A 16,861-nucleotide genomic window follows, 5' to 3' on the forward strand; every position below is an offset into this window, starting at 1 on the left:
CTATTTTTGACGTGTTTCGATGGTTTTTCCACCCGCTCTGTTTCGCTGACGGAAAGGGTGGTGTTCAATGGCGTAACATATCAGCATATTATCAACTTTCATGCACTTTATTGGACTTTATTGACTTTATTGATGAAAGTTGTGAAATCAGACACGTCGCTGATTAGGATTATGGGTAATGTAGTGCTTCTCTGTGATATGATATCACAAATAAACATCTTTTCTTAAAATATAGTTGATATTATACGGGACTTGTGGACACATGACATCGTTACACATCCTCATAGCTCGTGGTAAGTCTGCCTTGGGTGGTTACAACGTTATGGCTAATAATCAGATCTTTTTTTCAGAGTATCGATTAAATTTGCACTTCCGGGATCTATGAACCACCACCCACGGCGTGACGTCTTTGAAGCCGAGAACCCGGGAGTCATTAGGTTGCATGAAGTGCGTTGCCTTGGTAACGCCGGTGTTTTTCAGATTAAAATAAAATTTCATTCATTGATTTCAAAATTGCTTAAAATGTGATTTTTGTGGACTAGAAAAATATGAAAATGATGAAAAATGGTCAAAATTCAAGAAAACTTTCATGCACTTTATTGATGAATTTTAACAATATAGCACCGTTTTATTCAATGTTGAAAACAAAAAAGCTGTTAAGACCTTTTAGTTATTAAGAAAATATGATAAGCTCAATATAACATAAGCTCTGACATTATAAACTATATAGATAGATAGATAGATAGACAGATAGATAGATTTGGATGGTTACAACGTTATGGCTAATAATCCGATCTTTTTTCTAGAATATCGATTAAATTTGCACTTCCGGGATCTATGAACCACCACCAGGTTACGTGCCAGGAGCACGCAATGCGTTGTTAAGAGGTTGTGCTCATTTCACGGATTTCTGTGAGATCAGGTTGCAAAATTACATGGCAAGCTACAGTTTGAAAAAAAAAATAAAAATAAAAAATTATACAAATATAAAGGAGTATGGAGTCAAAATATTTTAAAAAATGTGTTGGCGCTTGTAATATATATCTATGTAAATCAAAACATGCTCATTTGATGCATATTTGCACATGCATTCATCCATTGTTGTACCAACAAGCAGCGATCACTGCATGCTTTTACTGTAGTAAGTTTTAGCTCTAGTTTATCACATTCATATCACAATCTGTAATGCTATATGTCATGTCATGTTTTCAACCCAAATTTGTGTCCTACAGAGACACATAAAAATGACATGTTAGAACAAGCTAAAGTGATACAAGTTATGGTAATAGGACTTTGCAGTAGGTTGCTTTGTTTCTTGCTTCGGTTCTTTTAATGGTTCATAGCTGTCAGTCATCTAGTTGTTAAGTAAGTCGTGTTCTGACATTTGAAATGAAAAGTAGCAGGGACAACTGAGGTGGACCAATGAAAACCTCAGCTGAGAAAATACATTATTGGCCTATCTGCTTTAAATAGAAAGGTTGCATAAGGGGGGCCTCAATCAAGACAAAAAGGAGATTTTCTTCCACTGCCTGTTATTCCGCAATATATAGACTGAATGGGTGCCATATTTAGAAATGGCATGATTAAATGGTATATTTAGGTTTTCTGTGTATCTGTGCATGTGTACCTTCATCACCAAGGATAAAAAGCTGTTCTTTTCTTTGGTTTCTTTTTTTCTCTTTGATCTCTGTTGCTAAATTTGATGACATAATACTGAGGGGTCTGTACACTCATACTGCAGCATGCTAGCTGGATGAAGACATTTCAAAGCAAATCAACTACCCATTCACTGTGGGTAAAAACAGCTACCTACCTTATGCTTTTCAATCTACCAGTAATCTATCTAATCTACCAGTGGCAGCTATGTAGCATTATCTTAAGAGCAAAGCTAAAAAAAAAAAAAAAAAATGTTGCCTGCATAAAAAAAAAAAACAGAAATACATAAGTATGTGATGTACCACCGCACAACTCTGTTTCTGTAAAAGCAATCTGCTCTTCCTTTGATGTCAATACAATGGACAAAGTTACTGTAGAAGCCTGAACTTGATATGAGACAAATCAATGAGGTGTAAAGACAAGGGACATCAACAGGCTTATTACTTGACTTTCACTTGTCTATCTTGACTTGTAACTTGAATGGCAGAACCTGAGACTTACGTGGGACTTGCAAAACAATGACCTCGTCATAGTGTCCGTACTGAGCTTGTGTTTGCATTCCCATATTAATTTTTTTGCTTGTGTCTGGCATGCTGGGGCCCATTCCAAATAAAGAACCATCATCCGAGTGTCATCTCTTTGTTGCTATTTGGCAGAGAGCTGCGCTTGTCAATGGAGATTTTTTTGTTTGTTTGTTTGTTGTGTTTTGTTTTTTTATGACAGCATATATAGAACTGTGCAACTTTTGCTTGCAGCCAGTATCCTGAATCTCTGTTTCTTGTGTGTGCGTCTGTGTGTGTGTGTGTGTGTGTGTGTGTGTGTGTGTGTGTCTGTGTGTGTGCTTATTTGAATTTGAGGGCTCAGGTGTCCCAGCTTCGACAATCTTCTGGGCTGCTTTCAAAATAAACTTGTGTTATGTGAGAAGAATTCATCCACAATTAGCTCACTTCTTGGAAAAATTATGTTCTGACTTCCAGTCTAGATTGCACCAAAGCCTGAAGCAAAGACTTTGATCCTGTTTGTGTGGAGTTCACATGACCTTATCCACCTTCATTCATTGCTAAGCAACTGAAAAGTCATTTTTCAGTGATGTTATTGTGGCTGTCCAAAGGCATTAGTGGCAGAATGAGGCATTGATATTATTTATTGATTATCTCTGTCCTCCCTAAAAAAAAAACAAGTTCTGAGTGTAACAGAGCAATACACAGTGTAGAAATGTACAAATTTACAGATGTAACTGTAGCCAAAAAAAATGCTAAATTTCCTATATGTAATTATATAATGTTATATAATGCATTAGTTATTTACACAACATATCAGTAAATTAAGGATCACATATTTACAGCAGATTTAATGAATTCAACGATTCAATGAACTCAAAAGTTAAAACAACAGAAAAAAATTAGTCATGCATCACAGTGAAAAATGGTGTTAATCAGTAAGGGACAGAAATCAACATTTGTCTCTAGAAAACCATCTGCTCAGATGCCAAACTGGTCTCCTGGTGAGGGATTTGTAATGTGTCCCATAGTCCCAGAGGAACACCTTATCCGTCACATCTTGGCTGCAGTGATGATGCTCAAACTGAATAGGGGTCAAATGTGGATTTTGGAGACCGGAACCCCCTTGTTCGGCTGTTCATTTTGCTGTTCTGGAGCTCCTTCACATGGGCCTCTTTTTCACCTGACAGGTCTGACTGCAAGAGTGGACAGGCACAGTGAACTCATCTGATGTATAGCTATCTGTGTGATTTGCTCAGTAGTGCATTACGCCTGCTGACTCAAAACACACACTAACTCATTTGTTATATTTCTTCTTCTCTCTAGGCAAAGAGCAGCCACAGTAGGTGCTTTCCATGCCCAGTGAAGCCATAGTAATACTTTGTTAATTCAGCGCAGTAGCTCATAGCCGTATCAGGGCCGTTTACCACATGTTTTGTTTGTAGAAAGATATGAAAATGTAGGTTCATACAGTAGGTAAATGTGTCACTGTGAACCTTAACACTGCTTCACAAGAATACAACCCCCCTGAGGGAAAGAGGGGAAAAAAAACATTTCTCTGTACTGATAAATTGGGGAAACAGTCATTTTTGGCACGACTGTATTAACTGTGTGCAGCCACTAGGTGTCTGCATTCAGAGGGGTTCAAGTGGAGTTGTCGATGTAGGAGTGGAGTTGTTAGCCCAGTCCAGAGTGACGTTGGTCCTGGTGTGAGCAGAGGGCTCCGGCGGGGGGAAGGCAAAGTGGATAGCAACACCTACGGCCAAGATGAGAACTGTGGCCAACAGGGTGAGTCCGCGACGCATGACGAGCTGGGAGACAGAGAGTGGGGCTTGAGGTTTGACGTCAGCGTCCCCCTCGGGCCCTCCTGCATCTTTGTTGCTTCCCTCAGCCTCGTGGCTTGGTTTCAGCTCCTGGTCCTGGGTGTTGACAGGGCTGTAGCCAGCTGCTTTGGGTGCCTCTTCACCTTCCAATTTGGCCTTTTGGGGAAGATGTACAGATGCTTTATTAAGCACGGTGTGAGTATAGTATATAAAAAATAAACACCAATTCACATACACAAAAAATGAATTTCACCCTGCTTATCTGAAGCCTGCATAGTGTGCACACTTACTGTGTTAGGACCATCAGAGATGTCAGGGACCAGTGCCTCAGTCACCAACATACTAGCAGGACGCTTTGATGTCACCAGCACTTTCTTGCCAGCTCGCAGTTGGGCCTGAAATGGTATGAGAGTGAGTCTTATGGGGCGATGCATAGTAATCACATTTGGTATGATTTTATTAAGTTATGAACAGAATCTGAGTTACATCCTTTACATTATGGGGGTATATGAACAAATAAGTGGGTGCATGAACAAATATTTAATAATATTCATCTTTTAGAAAACATATAATCACCCTCCCTTTAAAAATAGACACATGACCCATCATCTGCACCCAACAACTACTTTTTGCATAATTTTGGCTAAAGATTATTTGCTACAGATTAGTGTGGGGGTGGAGTTGGGAGGATGTTTGCAGTATCTGCTCTCTCTTTCACTTCAGATGACTACTGTGATGTAGTTGAGTGTGTTAAGTTCAAGTTGATTTTGACCTGAGTTGTCTGCTATAATGTTTTAGGTCTCAGTACTAGGCGAGTATAAGAAGAGAAACAGAGCAGATTCAATTTTTTTTGGCTATATTGACCAGCCCGTATTTTACCTGTGTAAAGAAATATTGTCATCATTAGATGTGGGAGCTTCTTTGATGCCAGAATTTACTGCTGAGGCAGCATCTTGATAATGGAACATAGTCATAACCCCAACGATGTTCACAGTACAAGTCCAGGGCATCCTACCTCTTGTGTGACCTTCTGCCAGTTTAATTTGAAGATGAGAGTGATGAAGAAACCCGTCTGAAGAACGACACATATAAAGAGACCCGTCCACAAGCCTAACAGAAGATACACAAGCATAAGCAAGACATTTAAAGTATATACTCACACACAAAACAGATATAAAACTGAACCTGTTTAATCCACACTAAAAACCAAAATAAGTCAAATTTATTCACACAGTCCTGTTGTAAATTGTTTAATGGATCAACAAATAATAAAAAACATAGATAAAACCTGAGTTGCAACTTACACTGCATACTGCTGCTGGCCAACCAAAACCCTGAATCTCCATAATATCACCTTTTCACAAACTAAGGAAAACAGTCTTGTCTCTAGATTGACGACTGTATTTTTCAGGTTAAATCAGGTCAAATGGTTCGGGTAGATTAAAGTGCGACAAGAAGGAGAGAAAACGGGGTAAACGAGGAGGCGTCAGACTACGCCTGAGGAAGAAGCCGCTTCAACGGATTCCTCCACCTCCGCTCATCATGGGAAACGTCCAGTCCCTGAGAAATAAGCTGGACGAACTGCAGGGAAACGTTCGCTACCAGAAGGACTTTGGGGACTGCTGCGTCATGGCCTTCAGTGAAACATGGCTTTCTGAGCGTGATCAGGACTCTGACCTATTCATAGAAGGCTTTGGGGCTCCATATCAGCTCACGCGGAAATCACAAGGAGGAGGGGTATGTTTATATGTCAACAGACGCTACTGCACTGCTGTGACTGTCAGACAGCGTATCTGTACACCAAACATTATTTACCCCGTGAGTTCCCTCAACTTTTTATTACAGTTGTGTACATTCACCCAAAAACAGATTCTGCCGCTGCCTCCAGCACCATCTTTGAGGTGGCGCAAAAATTACAGGCGATTTCTCCTGATGCACCAAATTTTATTTTGGGCGATTTTAATCACGTTTCCCTCAATAAGGCTCTTAAAAACTTTTACCAATATGACTCCTGTCCGACCAGACGGGATAAGACACTGAATCTATGTTATGGATCACTAAAGCACACATACAAATCTCTTCCACTTCCCCCTCTGGGCTCTGCTGACCATAACTGCGTGCATCTGCTCCCCACATATAAAACTGTCCTCAAAAGAGAAAAGACTATGACTAAGGACATAAAGGTCTGGTCCGAAGAATCGGTTCTCTTCCTACAAGAACGATTTAACTGCACTGACTGAGACGTTTTTACACAGTCCTGTGGTAATGATTTGGACTCACTGGTCGATGTAACATGCTCATACATTACCTTCTGCAGGGACATGATCATCCCATGTAAGTGGGTTAAAATATATCCCAATAACAAAGCAGTAAAATCATGTCTTCAGAGGAAGCCTCTTGCTTTCAAGCAGAGAATTGCTTCAGATCTGCATTCGGCCACTAAAGAATTAAAAATTGAAATTCTACTGGCAAAGCAAAATTATAAACTAGAATTGGAGTGAAAATTGGCAGCAAATAAACTTGGGTCAGCCTGGGCGAGCACGAAAACAATTGCAGGCCTTCACAACCCAGAGAGCGGCACCCGGGTCACTCTAAATGGGTTTACTTCTGACTCGGATCTTGCAAATGCTTTTAATTGTTTTTACTGTCGTTTCGATGCCTTGGATTCTAGTAATGAAATACAAGGGCAGAGTGATAAATTGAAGGATAACCAGCATTTTATCATTGGCCTGCAAGATGTCAAAAGCCATTGAACTTTGTAGCCAACTGTGAAGCTGTGTGCAAGAAGGGTCAACAGCGTTTGTACTGTTTAAGGAAGCTCTCAAGCTTTCATACTGACCACACTATTATGAGCATGTTTTATCGTGCGTTTATTGAATCGGTTTTATCATTTTCTTTGGTGCCATGGTTTTGTCACATATCCTTAAAAGAGAGGAATGCCTTAAACCAAATAGTCAAATGGTCCTCTCGACTGATTGGTGAGTTTCAGCTTTCCCCAGCATCCCTGTATGCCAGACAGCTACACAGGATTGCTTTTTCTATTTTAAATGATGACTCTCTCCCTTTGAACTGTGAATTCCAGCTTCTCCCCTCCAGACGGAGGTACTTGGTCCCAAAATGCAAGACAAAACATTATAGGAACAGTGAGCCTTGACCTATGGAGCACTTTTACCATGGTTTCTGGTCATCATGTTTGTATGATGCAATGTTGTATGTGTGTGTGTGCCCTGGTGGCTCACCCTCTACCAGGTGAGCCACCAGGGCACCCCAAGACTGAAGAATTTTGAAAAAATCTATGTTGCTGCTTAATATTTTGAACCATAAAAAGAACAAAGAACTATAAAATAAGTTGACATCATTTGTTACTCAAGCATAGGCTTGAGTCTTGCCTTTTGTTTCTAGGTTTAGGAAACTTGTTTGTATATGTTTACATAGGCCGGACTTAATAAGATCATCGGGATAATTGTGATTCCCGTTTGAGGGGATTTCATTTGGACTCTGGTCACAGAAACACTAAGGCTGCTCTCAGACAGCCCGAAAAAAAGTGACCTAGATCTGTTTTTTCCCTCAAATGTGACACAGATCCGATTTTTATGCCAGTGTGAACAGAAAAAAACACATACTGAATCTGATCATTTCAGTTCTGATTTGGGCAATGGTGGACAAAAAAAAGTCAAAGCAAAAAGATCAGAACTGAGGAAAAATAAGAAATAGGTCAATTTTAGCCACAGTGTGAAAATAGCCTTAGAGAAAGAGAGTATAATATGAAAGCATTACCTAATATTCTGAGTTTAGCAGCAAACATTAGAGCTATTCCCACTGGCAGACCTATGCAGTAGTACGACACCAAGTTGGATATGGCAGCGATCTTCTGCTTCCCGGCCCCCACAAGGATCCCTGAGCAAACACACTGTATACACACACAAGAAAAATAAAGAAAATAAAGACATTGTTTGAACAGAAGAAACATGACAGTCAGCATTGTTGTGTACTACTCAACAAGGGGAACAATGCAAAACAAAAACAAGTTACAGCACTCAACTGTCATATCACTTACCACCAGAGCATCGAAGAACTGTATGAATGTGTAGAGGCCGAGGTTCTCCGAGACAATCGCCACAATGTTTCTGCGGTCATGAGAGGAAGAAGATCATCAGAAATCAGTGATGTCTTTGACATGGTACAGGAACACACGTGTCTGAAACTCACTCATCTGAGGTGAAGATGTAGCCAAGCACAGACTTGGAGGCAGCGATCACAATGCCCTGGAACATAGCAAGCACTCCTACAGCAAAAACATATTAATTACATAATATTCCTGCAAGTTTGTGTGTGTGTGTGTGTGTGTGTGTGTGTGTGTGTCTTGCCTGATAGAGCCAGGGCCACTTTACAGGTGACCATGGCCCTGGCAGTGTCCCCTGCTCCCAGAGCATTCCCAACACGCACACAGGCAGCTGCATGGACTCCTAGAGGGAACTGTAAGGGCCCCACATTGCTCAGTGGTGTCACTTGCATCTGACAAAATAATGTGGTCAGTAACGTCAAACAATGATCCTCACCATATATGTTATGGCTCCTGCTTCAAGCAGCACATGCTGGGCAGCAAGATCCACCTCACCTAGTATACCTAACATGATAAAGGAGATATCCAGGTTATCCTACTGAACATCACTGCTAAACTAAGCAATTCTGCACACTCGCAAAGTCGGCTCCAAATGTCAGTGAGAAGCAAGCATTCCATAACCGACTGACTTGTATTGTCACCCTTGAAGAAATGAGAAGGGCCCAGCTGCAGACATCATGGCAACATTCATGAAATCCACGAGGGGGGACGCCCCATGGGGAAGGAAGTAACATCAGAGAGATAGTTTACTGCATAGGGAGACAGAAGGCATTCACCAGAATGTGTGAGGCCACCTCCAGGGGGCAATGTGGATTGCTAAAACTGAGCTAAACAAAGCAAAATGAACAGCGGTCAGTGGGACTTGACCAGAGAAGCAGCTCACTAAATTGTAATAATATTTTTACGATGCATTGATGAAGACGGCCGGATGCTGGTTAAGAAGAAACACATTTCTATGTGCTTAGATGAATGAAATCTGGAACCATTTACGAGAAAATGCTTTTCCCCCTCTGAATATACAGCCATTGAACACCACATAGCCTCAAAGTTAAAGGAAATCTTCTGAAAGTGCCTTAATTTTACAACCATCAATTTCACATCATATTAGAATTATTTCTTCAGAATAAATTCTGGGCTGTATAATAATTAAACAGTCCAGTTCCAGGTAAATATTGAGAAACACATGTATGGATCACTTTATAGCATTTAGCCACATAGGCCACCATATATTCTACTCTGTTTAGCAAGAGCTCAGCACTGCCCCTAATGGCTAAAACACTGTACTGCGCTCTTTTTTTCTGTCTCACAGCAGTCAATGGCGAAGGCTCAGCTTTCTCTTTCTATAGGTTTTGGTAATATTGTGAAGTGAAAGAGGTCATGTGATGCTTTGCTGTTGTTCAGCTAAATGGTCTGTTTTTGCTACAAAAGTTAGGTTATGCCATAACAGTGTGTTAGTCACCACAGGTCTTTAAATAACTGCTAGTATTGTGTGATGGATCAATCAAAATGATCCGTACTGAAGTATAAAAGCTGCATATGCTGTTTTTCACTCTGAACTGCATTTTATTCTTAAGTGTGTTTCTTAAATACTGAAATGTCCATGTTTTGCAACTTCCACTGTTTTATAATTAAGTATAGGCCTATATCACCGGATAAGAGCACACTCCATGTACCAAGGCTGAGGCCTGATCGCAGTGTCCTGCCTCAGGCTCTTTGCTGCCCTCTCCCCTCTCTCTCTCTCCCCTGCCTTTCCTGTCTCTCTCTACTGTCACTGTCAAATAAAGGAGAAATGCCATAAAAGTAATAAGTATAGGCCTATGTCATTTTAATCAATCCATAGTACAGTGCTGGCAATGCTAACATACATGCTAATGTTAGTGCAGTGCTAGTGTCAGTACAAAGCACTAGCAATTATTTTCACAAGTAAAGCTGCTAAACTTGCCATAGACCTTTTTCACAGCAGTCATTTTGGCATAAATTGCAGGTAAACACAGATGTTTCTAATTACATTAATTAAGGTTCTGTTGTGTTTCGGGGCCCGTTTACACATACATGGGTATTTTTGAAAACAGAGACATTCGTTTATGCCCTTCTTTTACACACAAACAGCGAATTGGCCTCTGAAAACAATTCTTTCTAAAAACTCCGGCCAGAGTGAAGATTTAGGAAAACTCCCATTTCGTGTTTGCATGTAAACTGAGAAAAAAACAAAATTCTTGTGAAAACGATGACGACACGGCCCCACTTCGCACGTGACTATGACGTTTTCAGCCATGCGCGAACAGGAAAACAACAATGGTGGCCGCCAAAGCGTTTGTACGCAGGCGCGCAGTGCTACTCTGTGGAGTTACATTGCAAAGTTACACCGCCACCTACTGGCCTGGCATGCACACTACAGCGTTTTCAGTTGTTTTTGCGGATCCGTATGTACGAGGATAGTTCTCACAGGGTTATTGTATAAACATGGAACTTTTTAAAAAACGCAAAGGAATGAGTTTTCCGTTTTCATCAGAACTGTTGTCGTGTAAACGGGGCCTCAGTGTAACAGAGCCAGGACTGTGGGGTTGTGCACGCTCACTCACTCAAAAGGTTCCGCTGCAATTAAATTGGACAAAACTTTAATTAATCTAGTAACACATGTGTGTATGTGTAACTTCCTTCCCCCTGCATGAAATAAAATCCTTCCCCCAGATGGTTTCATGGATGCCATGATGATGCCTGCAGCTAGATACCCTTTAAACAATGCTAACAGGGAACAGGTATGTTTTTAACATTTATTACCAATCAGGGGCGTTTGTTACATTTGCTAAAGACATGTCAGCATTCGCTAATATCATGAACTGTCCATTTGCTCGAGAGAGGGTGGGAAACAGCTAGCTGTCAAATGGTTGCTAATTATAGGCTCTTAATCCTGACATTATATGGTTTTTAGAAAAATGACATTGGTGTATGCAAATAAATACGCAAACACTGACCAGCAAGGAAACCTCCAACCTCCCAAAGCCACCATTCAAAGTAGATCATTAAAGTACTGGGAACAGCTAGGTGCATGTAGGAGCCCCACTCCTGCAGACACTCACTGGACCAGCCTGGAGGAGGAAGTTCACATGTAGAAACAAAAAAAATATTCAAAATGGCCTGTAGAGAAATACAGCTTGCTAAAAAAAAATGGTTATTTTATATTTGTGTATTTGTTTATTTATTGTGTATAGCTGTGTATTATGCATGCGCATATGTGGTGACTCTCACCTCCCCATGTCTGCTGGTGGAGCTTCTTCCATCGGATGTAGCCAAACAACAGCAGGCAGATGGTGATCTGAGAAAGGCTGCTAGCTGCTGCTGATCCGCTGTAAACACATATAACGTGAAATTTATGTTTATATTCCTGGGATGTCTGGTGATACTGTGCACCACGTTTCTGGTCCCTGTCACCAACTCCACCCCTCTCTCTTAACAATGAAAGGCAAGCATCCCACACTGAAAGGTCAGTAGAGGTCAGTGGGTTCACAAGGTAAAGTTATGGCTTGACCATATTAAGCCATCTAGCCCCCCCACCGACCCACACACACACACACACACACACACACACACACACACACACACACGCACACACACACACACACACACACACACATAACAATTTTCTAACATAGACTTAAACACATAGGGAGCTTTCTGACCTCTGTTTGGATAATAGTGATCAGAGGGGACAGAGTTGAAGTTTCTTGAAGTTAAAGTGTTGGGATTTCTCGATGTTATGCCAATATATTTTGTTTTGTTGTGGTTTGAATTTGATGGCATATCAAGTCCATGATAGATGGGAAGGTGGAGGAGCAGTAGACCATGAGCACACTTACATCACACCCAGATTGAGGCTGAAGATTAAGACGTAGTTGACACCCACGTTAACAATGTTTGCTGCTGCTGCCGTGTACATCTGAGGCAGAATGATCCCCTGACAGATAAAAAGATAGATAATTCACAATCAAGTGCACAATCTGAGTAGCTTATATTTCAACCATATAAATATTATTTATTGGTCCTCTCTAATCTACAGAGGTGAAAACTTACCTGATTCTGAAGGTAGGAAACTTGTAACTGGTGGAGGAACATTGCCTGGTGTAGGCAAAGACAAAGGGGCATGTAATTCTCGAAACATGACTACAGACGCAACACCAAGACTGTAGAAATAACAATCAGACCAGAATGTGAAAGAAAAACCTGTCATAGACTGTTCAGACCCAGAGGAAACTCAGTTCAGACAGTTTATTTGGTTTGCTTTGTTTCTATTTTATGGAACACTGTGTAACTCCCCTGTTATGTGTTTGTTTGTTTGTTTTTTCAGTGTTTTACCTGCATTTTCTGAAGCCATTTGTGACCCTTGTCTGTGAGAGATGCTATATAAATAAACTTTACTTACTTACAGAACTTTTTAGATGCCAGACAGGGCACTCAGGTTGGTACTTCCAGACATTCTAAATTGGACTTTCAAATAGAATGGTGAACGCCATGCAGTTTACATGACCCAAATTAGAGAGCCATGAGAGAGATCTAATAATCTGGAATACAGCGGTATTGTTCCCATGCTGGTCATGCAGGGCCGTCATTTAGGGGGGAAATTTGATGACACAAAACCCCACTAGTCTGTAGGCCCCTCTCTTTGACTGAAGTATTATGCATAATAGACCTAAATTCATATTAATGCAGATTTAACATTCACTGATTTTTCAGACTCCTTATGAAGTGCATCAGTACAATGTACTCACTGGGACAGCTGGTAGAAATGCCATCACATAGAGCTGGGCAATTCTAGAGCAAGCAAGAACAGAGTAACATCACATCGGAACAAATTGGAGTGTACACACACCACTGTAGTGTATTGTCTATATGCTCTGACATGCCTTGTATGTGTTTGCATCTGCATAGAATACAATGACAACTCGCAGATCATTGAGACTAGTGGCATTGAGAAAAAAAGACTAAAAAACAATGTGTCCACACAATGTGTTAATACTCTTTTACTGACTTAATATTTTGCCTTAAATGGACCATCACTATTTCTTACAAATAAGTATGCACTCACATGAAGGAGTCATGTGCATGTGGCTACCAATAAGCTTACATGCATCCTCTCTCAATGCGAGAGTGAACGTACCTCGCCACCTCATCCTCCTGTTTCATGGCGAGCAATAAGTTGTGGGAGTTGATGAGAAGAGCCCAGCAGGGCAGGCAAAACAGCAGCAGGATCAATATACTCCTCTGGAGAATTACTCCCACACGCTTCATGTTCTTACCGCCAAACGTCTGCAAAACACAAAGACACATGAGCACTGAGAGTCTAATGGATTTACTTTGGTTCGGATTTAAAGCCTTGCATGTTCAGTGAAATGATGTTGGTATTTATACACCAATGCTCATATTATACGCCACTCACCTGAGAAATGAGTGTGTCGCAAGTCACTGCAAGGCCAAAGCCTGTTGAAGTCGTGGTCACGTTGATGGTCTGAGAAAAATCAAATATCCGAAGTTAGACAGCAAAAACTGAATAACTGTAACTTTTTGTCACGCTGTGTTTTTGAAAATGAATGTATTGTCTAATGTAATGATTTTTTATTGGACCATCTTCCCAAAATCTCAATCACTGTGTGGGTGAAGGCCTTCCCTGTACCTTATGTTTAAAGCTCCCCTGAGATGCATAGCAGAATGTAAAACAAGTGTTTCCAAAGGACAGCTGGCAACATAAATGCAAGCTCCAGTGTCCCACAGCAGCAAATGACAGCAAACACTTACAATTAGTTGGTTAGTAATTTGTTGGTGTTCTCATTGGAAGGAAGACATTAAAATATGATTTGTCTGTGAGGGAGAAAAGATTGAAATGTATTTTCAGGCAGCCACAGTGGTAATGGTAAGGGAGGGCACACAGTGGCAAACCACTGTAGGTTTTGGGGTTATGGTCACCGGTTTGAACTGTGTATGCTGAGGAGGTCCCAGTGACAGAGATAAGGTAGATGTTTAACTATATTGAGTGGGGAATGTAAAGTTAAGCTGATGAATGTTTGTGCTGGGAGCGTGCCCAGTGGAGCTTGGGTTTCTAGCAAAATCAAACTTGGTAACATGAACACAATATGGCTGTTATTTAGGAGAAAGCATGCTAAATGTCACAGTCTGAACTACAGAGGTCCAGGTTAAGCTCGGAGAGTCAGCATTGGCTTTAGTCTGTTTGTCATTCATTAATGAGAACAAAAGTGCATTTAAAAATTACTAGGAAATGTTCTAAACCAGGTTCAGAGAGGATGTGGGTGAGGACAGTTCTTCTACAGATGTTGTTCACCTGACTCAGCAAGGCAGCTGCAATAGGAAGTGCTCGCTTTATAACCCTGTTGACAAAACTGCACTGACACACTCAGCTGTCTGGCTTCTATATGAATACTCGCCCAGCATAATGGCACAAAAGGTTCCTGTTTACTGGTTAATAGCCAGTCACGTAGAAAAGCCGAATTTCTTTTTGAAGGTGTTTCTTACAGTATCTTCCATAAAGAGGCACATTTTTTCTTCTTGGTCTAGCCCTCACAAATGCCGTCCATCATTTGCAGGTTCACAACCATGTTCTTTTGCTACTGTGGAGTGGTTTGAGGAACAAACTACACTATTTTCTATTATGACAACCTGAATCACTTGAACCCAAGTATCCAAAATTGCATTTAACAAGACACTTGTGTAGTATTCTCCATAAATCATCCAGCAGAATGCCTTTCAGTTCTGTAGGCAGAGCAATCGTTACACAAGTAAAAGAACAAACTTTATTTATGTTCTGGTTTTGCAATGACACCACCAGATTCAAGTCACCCTGTCATCTTAATCCCTGCATTCTATATTTGGCTTTGCTGCAACAATGTGAATGTCAAAACTATGACGAAGAGTTCCTTCATCAGAGCATTGCTGCTTGAATGCTCTTAGATTAGTTACATTGATTTGCACGGTGATAAAAGCAGAAGCATAGTGATAAAAAGTGAGTGCAAGAGTGTGATGAAATACAAAGATAAAAAAGCCAGACACAAGAGATTTTCTTTCTGTTACTTTTGCTAAATCTGGCCTTGCAACAAGGATTAAATCAACAAAGCACCAGAGTATTGCTGTGTTAACAGAGCCTTCTCAGTCATTTGTATGTTTAGAGACCGACAAAAAATGAGGTTCACTGGTTCCTGTACATCGCACCAGATCATCAAGAATTCCAAAGCCTTCAAGTGAAATGCAAGATTTGGTGAAAAGGACTTCTCATCACCCTCAAGGCTCATTAACATGGCCCTGCCTTTCTTCTTTGACCTCCAACATCAATAAGCAGCCAAAGCCAGGTGTCAACTGCCTGATTCCCATCAACATGGTCATGATCATCATTCCTATCACCAACCAACTTTGGGGGATACAGTCCTATGAGTTGTTGCATTATTATTTGTATGTACAATACTAATAGTGCTAGTAGTTCAGTGGTTATATATTTCTCACAAATGAGTATAACTCGTACCGCTGAGGCCAATGCGTATCCAGCCAGTTCAGCATTCCCTATGTGACCACAGAATATGGTGATAACAAACGGCAGGAGGAAGTTCAGGATCCGAGACACCAGCTGTAGAGACAAACACAAAATGTAGGACAGAAAGGTTGTGACCACATGGCTCAGGGCTCATCACTCCTGAGGTGAAACTTGCACAGTATGTTATTGCTTTTAACTGGCTTGCTTTGGTGAAACAGCTTATCACTGCACTCTGCTATATGGAAGTTCATCTTCAGTTAAAAAGGAGTGTGGTGAAATCGCTATACTGTGCAAGACCAGCAGTAAATGCTGACTGGTGTGCATTGAATTATTACCACTTGAATTATCAATATAAATGCATGCATTTCAGAGCAGCAGCTGAATGCAGAGGCATTATACTGAAAAACAGTGCAATTACAAAAGAAGCAACACAGCTACAAACAGATGCAGAAACAGAATGTACTATAGTCACAGGACTTCAGACCCCAAAGCATAACATAACACCCCCCACCAGCTTCAACTTTCCCCTACTCACCAATGGGCCTGTGAGTTGTAAGACATGGTAGAGTTCCTCTCTGTAGGCCAACGGCAGCAAACGCCTCATGCACGCACACCGGAAAAGTTTGGAGCTGACTGCTGCCGCCTCGTCTCCCTCAACCCCTGCCACCTTGGCAACAGAAACCCCAGCAACCGGCCCAGCACCCGCCGAGGGGCCTGCAGCCTTCGGAAGACCCAACTCCTCCATTCAAATACAAAAGGGAAGAGAGGGGGAGAGAGAAGGGAGAGCCGCAGAGGGACAGGGGAGACAGAGAGAGAGAGCGAGAGAGAGCGAGAGAGAGCGAGTGAGGGTGGTGGGGGGGGTGGGGGTACATCAACATTGGCCTGTCAGTCCATGAGGGCTGGCTTAGTGATACATCAAGGGTGTGCGCTCCTTCAAAGTTACTGATTAAATAACCCTAAGAAGGACAGAGTACATACAGTGTATGGGACATGGAAAGAGGGAAAGAGAATGATTGTTGCTTTAAGAGGCAAAGCTGGGCTGATTGCCACAGTGAGTGTTTGCTAGAATAAAAGGGGATAAGGTGTGTTTTTCACTATTTGCATAAGCAGTGAGTGCATTTTTCTTGTTACTTTGTGAATGTACATACTGGATTCTATGTGTATGTGTGTGTGTGTGTGTGTGTGTGTGTGTTGTAGGAGGGGGGTCTTACAGGGCTCGATAATCTGT

General features: G+C 41.3%; 1 protein-coding gene across 1 annotated transcript; it reads right to left on the reverse strand.

The window, feature by feature from the left end:
* Positions 1-3,055: 3,055 nt before the first annotated feature.
* On the reverse strand, positions 3,056-16,378 carry slc47a1 (solute carrier family 47 member 1). The gene is made up of 17 exons (XM_030068895.1): positions 16,169-16,378; positions 15,625-15,726; positions 13,537-13,605; positions 13,258-13,406; positions 12,869-12,911; positions 12,174-12,218; positions 11,960-12,057; positions 11,352-11,449; positions 11,078-11,191; positions 8,539-8,606; positions 8,347-8,455; positions 8,189-8,264; positions 8,022-8,106; positions 7,757-7,970; positions 4,995-5,089; positions 4,270-4,374; positions 3,056-4,135 (listed from the first exon to the last, which is right to left on the reverse strand). Exons 1-17 carry the CDS (start codon positions 16,376-16,378, stop codon positions 3,791-3,793), a joined length of 2,025 nt encoding a protein of 674 aa, XP_029924755.1. The 3' UTR covers positions 3,056-3,790.
* Between the last annotated feature and the right edge of the window lie 483 nt (positions 16,379-16,861).

The sequence above is a fragment of the Myripristis murdjan genome, chromosome 14 (assembly GCF_902150065.1).
Source record: "Myripristis murdjan chromosome 14, fMyrMur1.1, whole genome shotgun sequence".
In the NCBI taxonomy this organism is placed as follows: domain Eukaryota; kingdom Metazoa; phylum Chordata; class Actinopteri; order Holocentriformes; family Holocentridae; genus Myripristis; species Myripristis murdjan.

Bases quoted from the DNA above. Each gene is read 5' to 3' on its own strand.
- slc47a1 (XM_030068895.1), bottom strand. From the start codon at position 16,378: ATGGAGGAGTTGGGTCTTCCGAAGGCTGCAGGCCCCTCGGCGGGTGCT. The intron at 11,192-11,351 runs GTGAGAGTCACC...TTCCTCCTCCAG, and splicing joins CCACCAGCAGACATGGGGAG to GCTGGTCCAGTGAGTGTCTG. The intron at 4,136-4,269 runs GTAAGTGTGCAC...CTTCCCCAAAAG, and splicing joins TCTCTGATGGTCCTAACACA to GCCAAATTGGAAGGTGAAGA.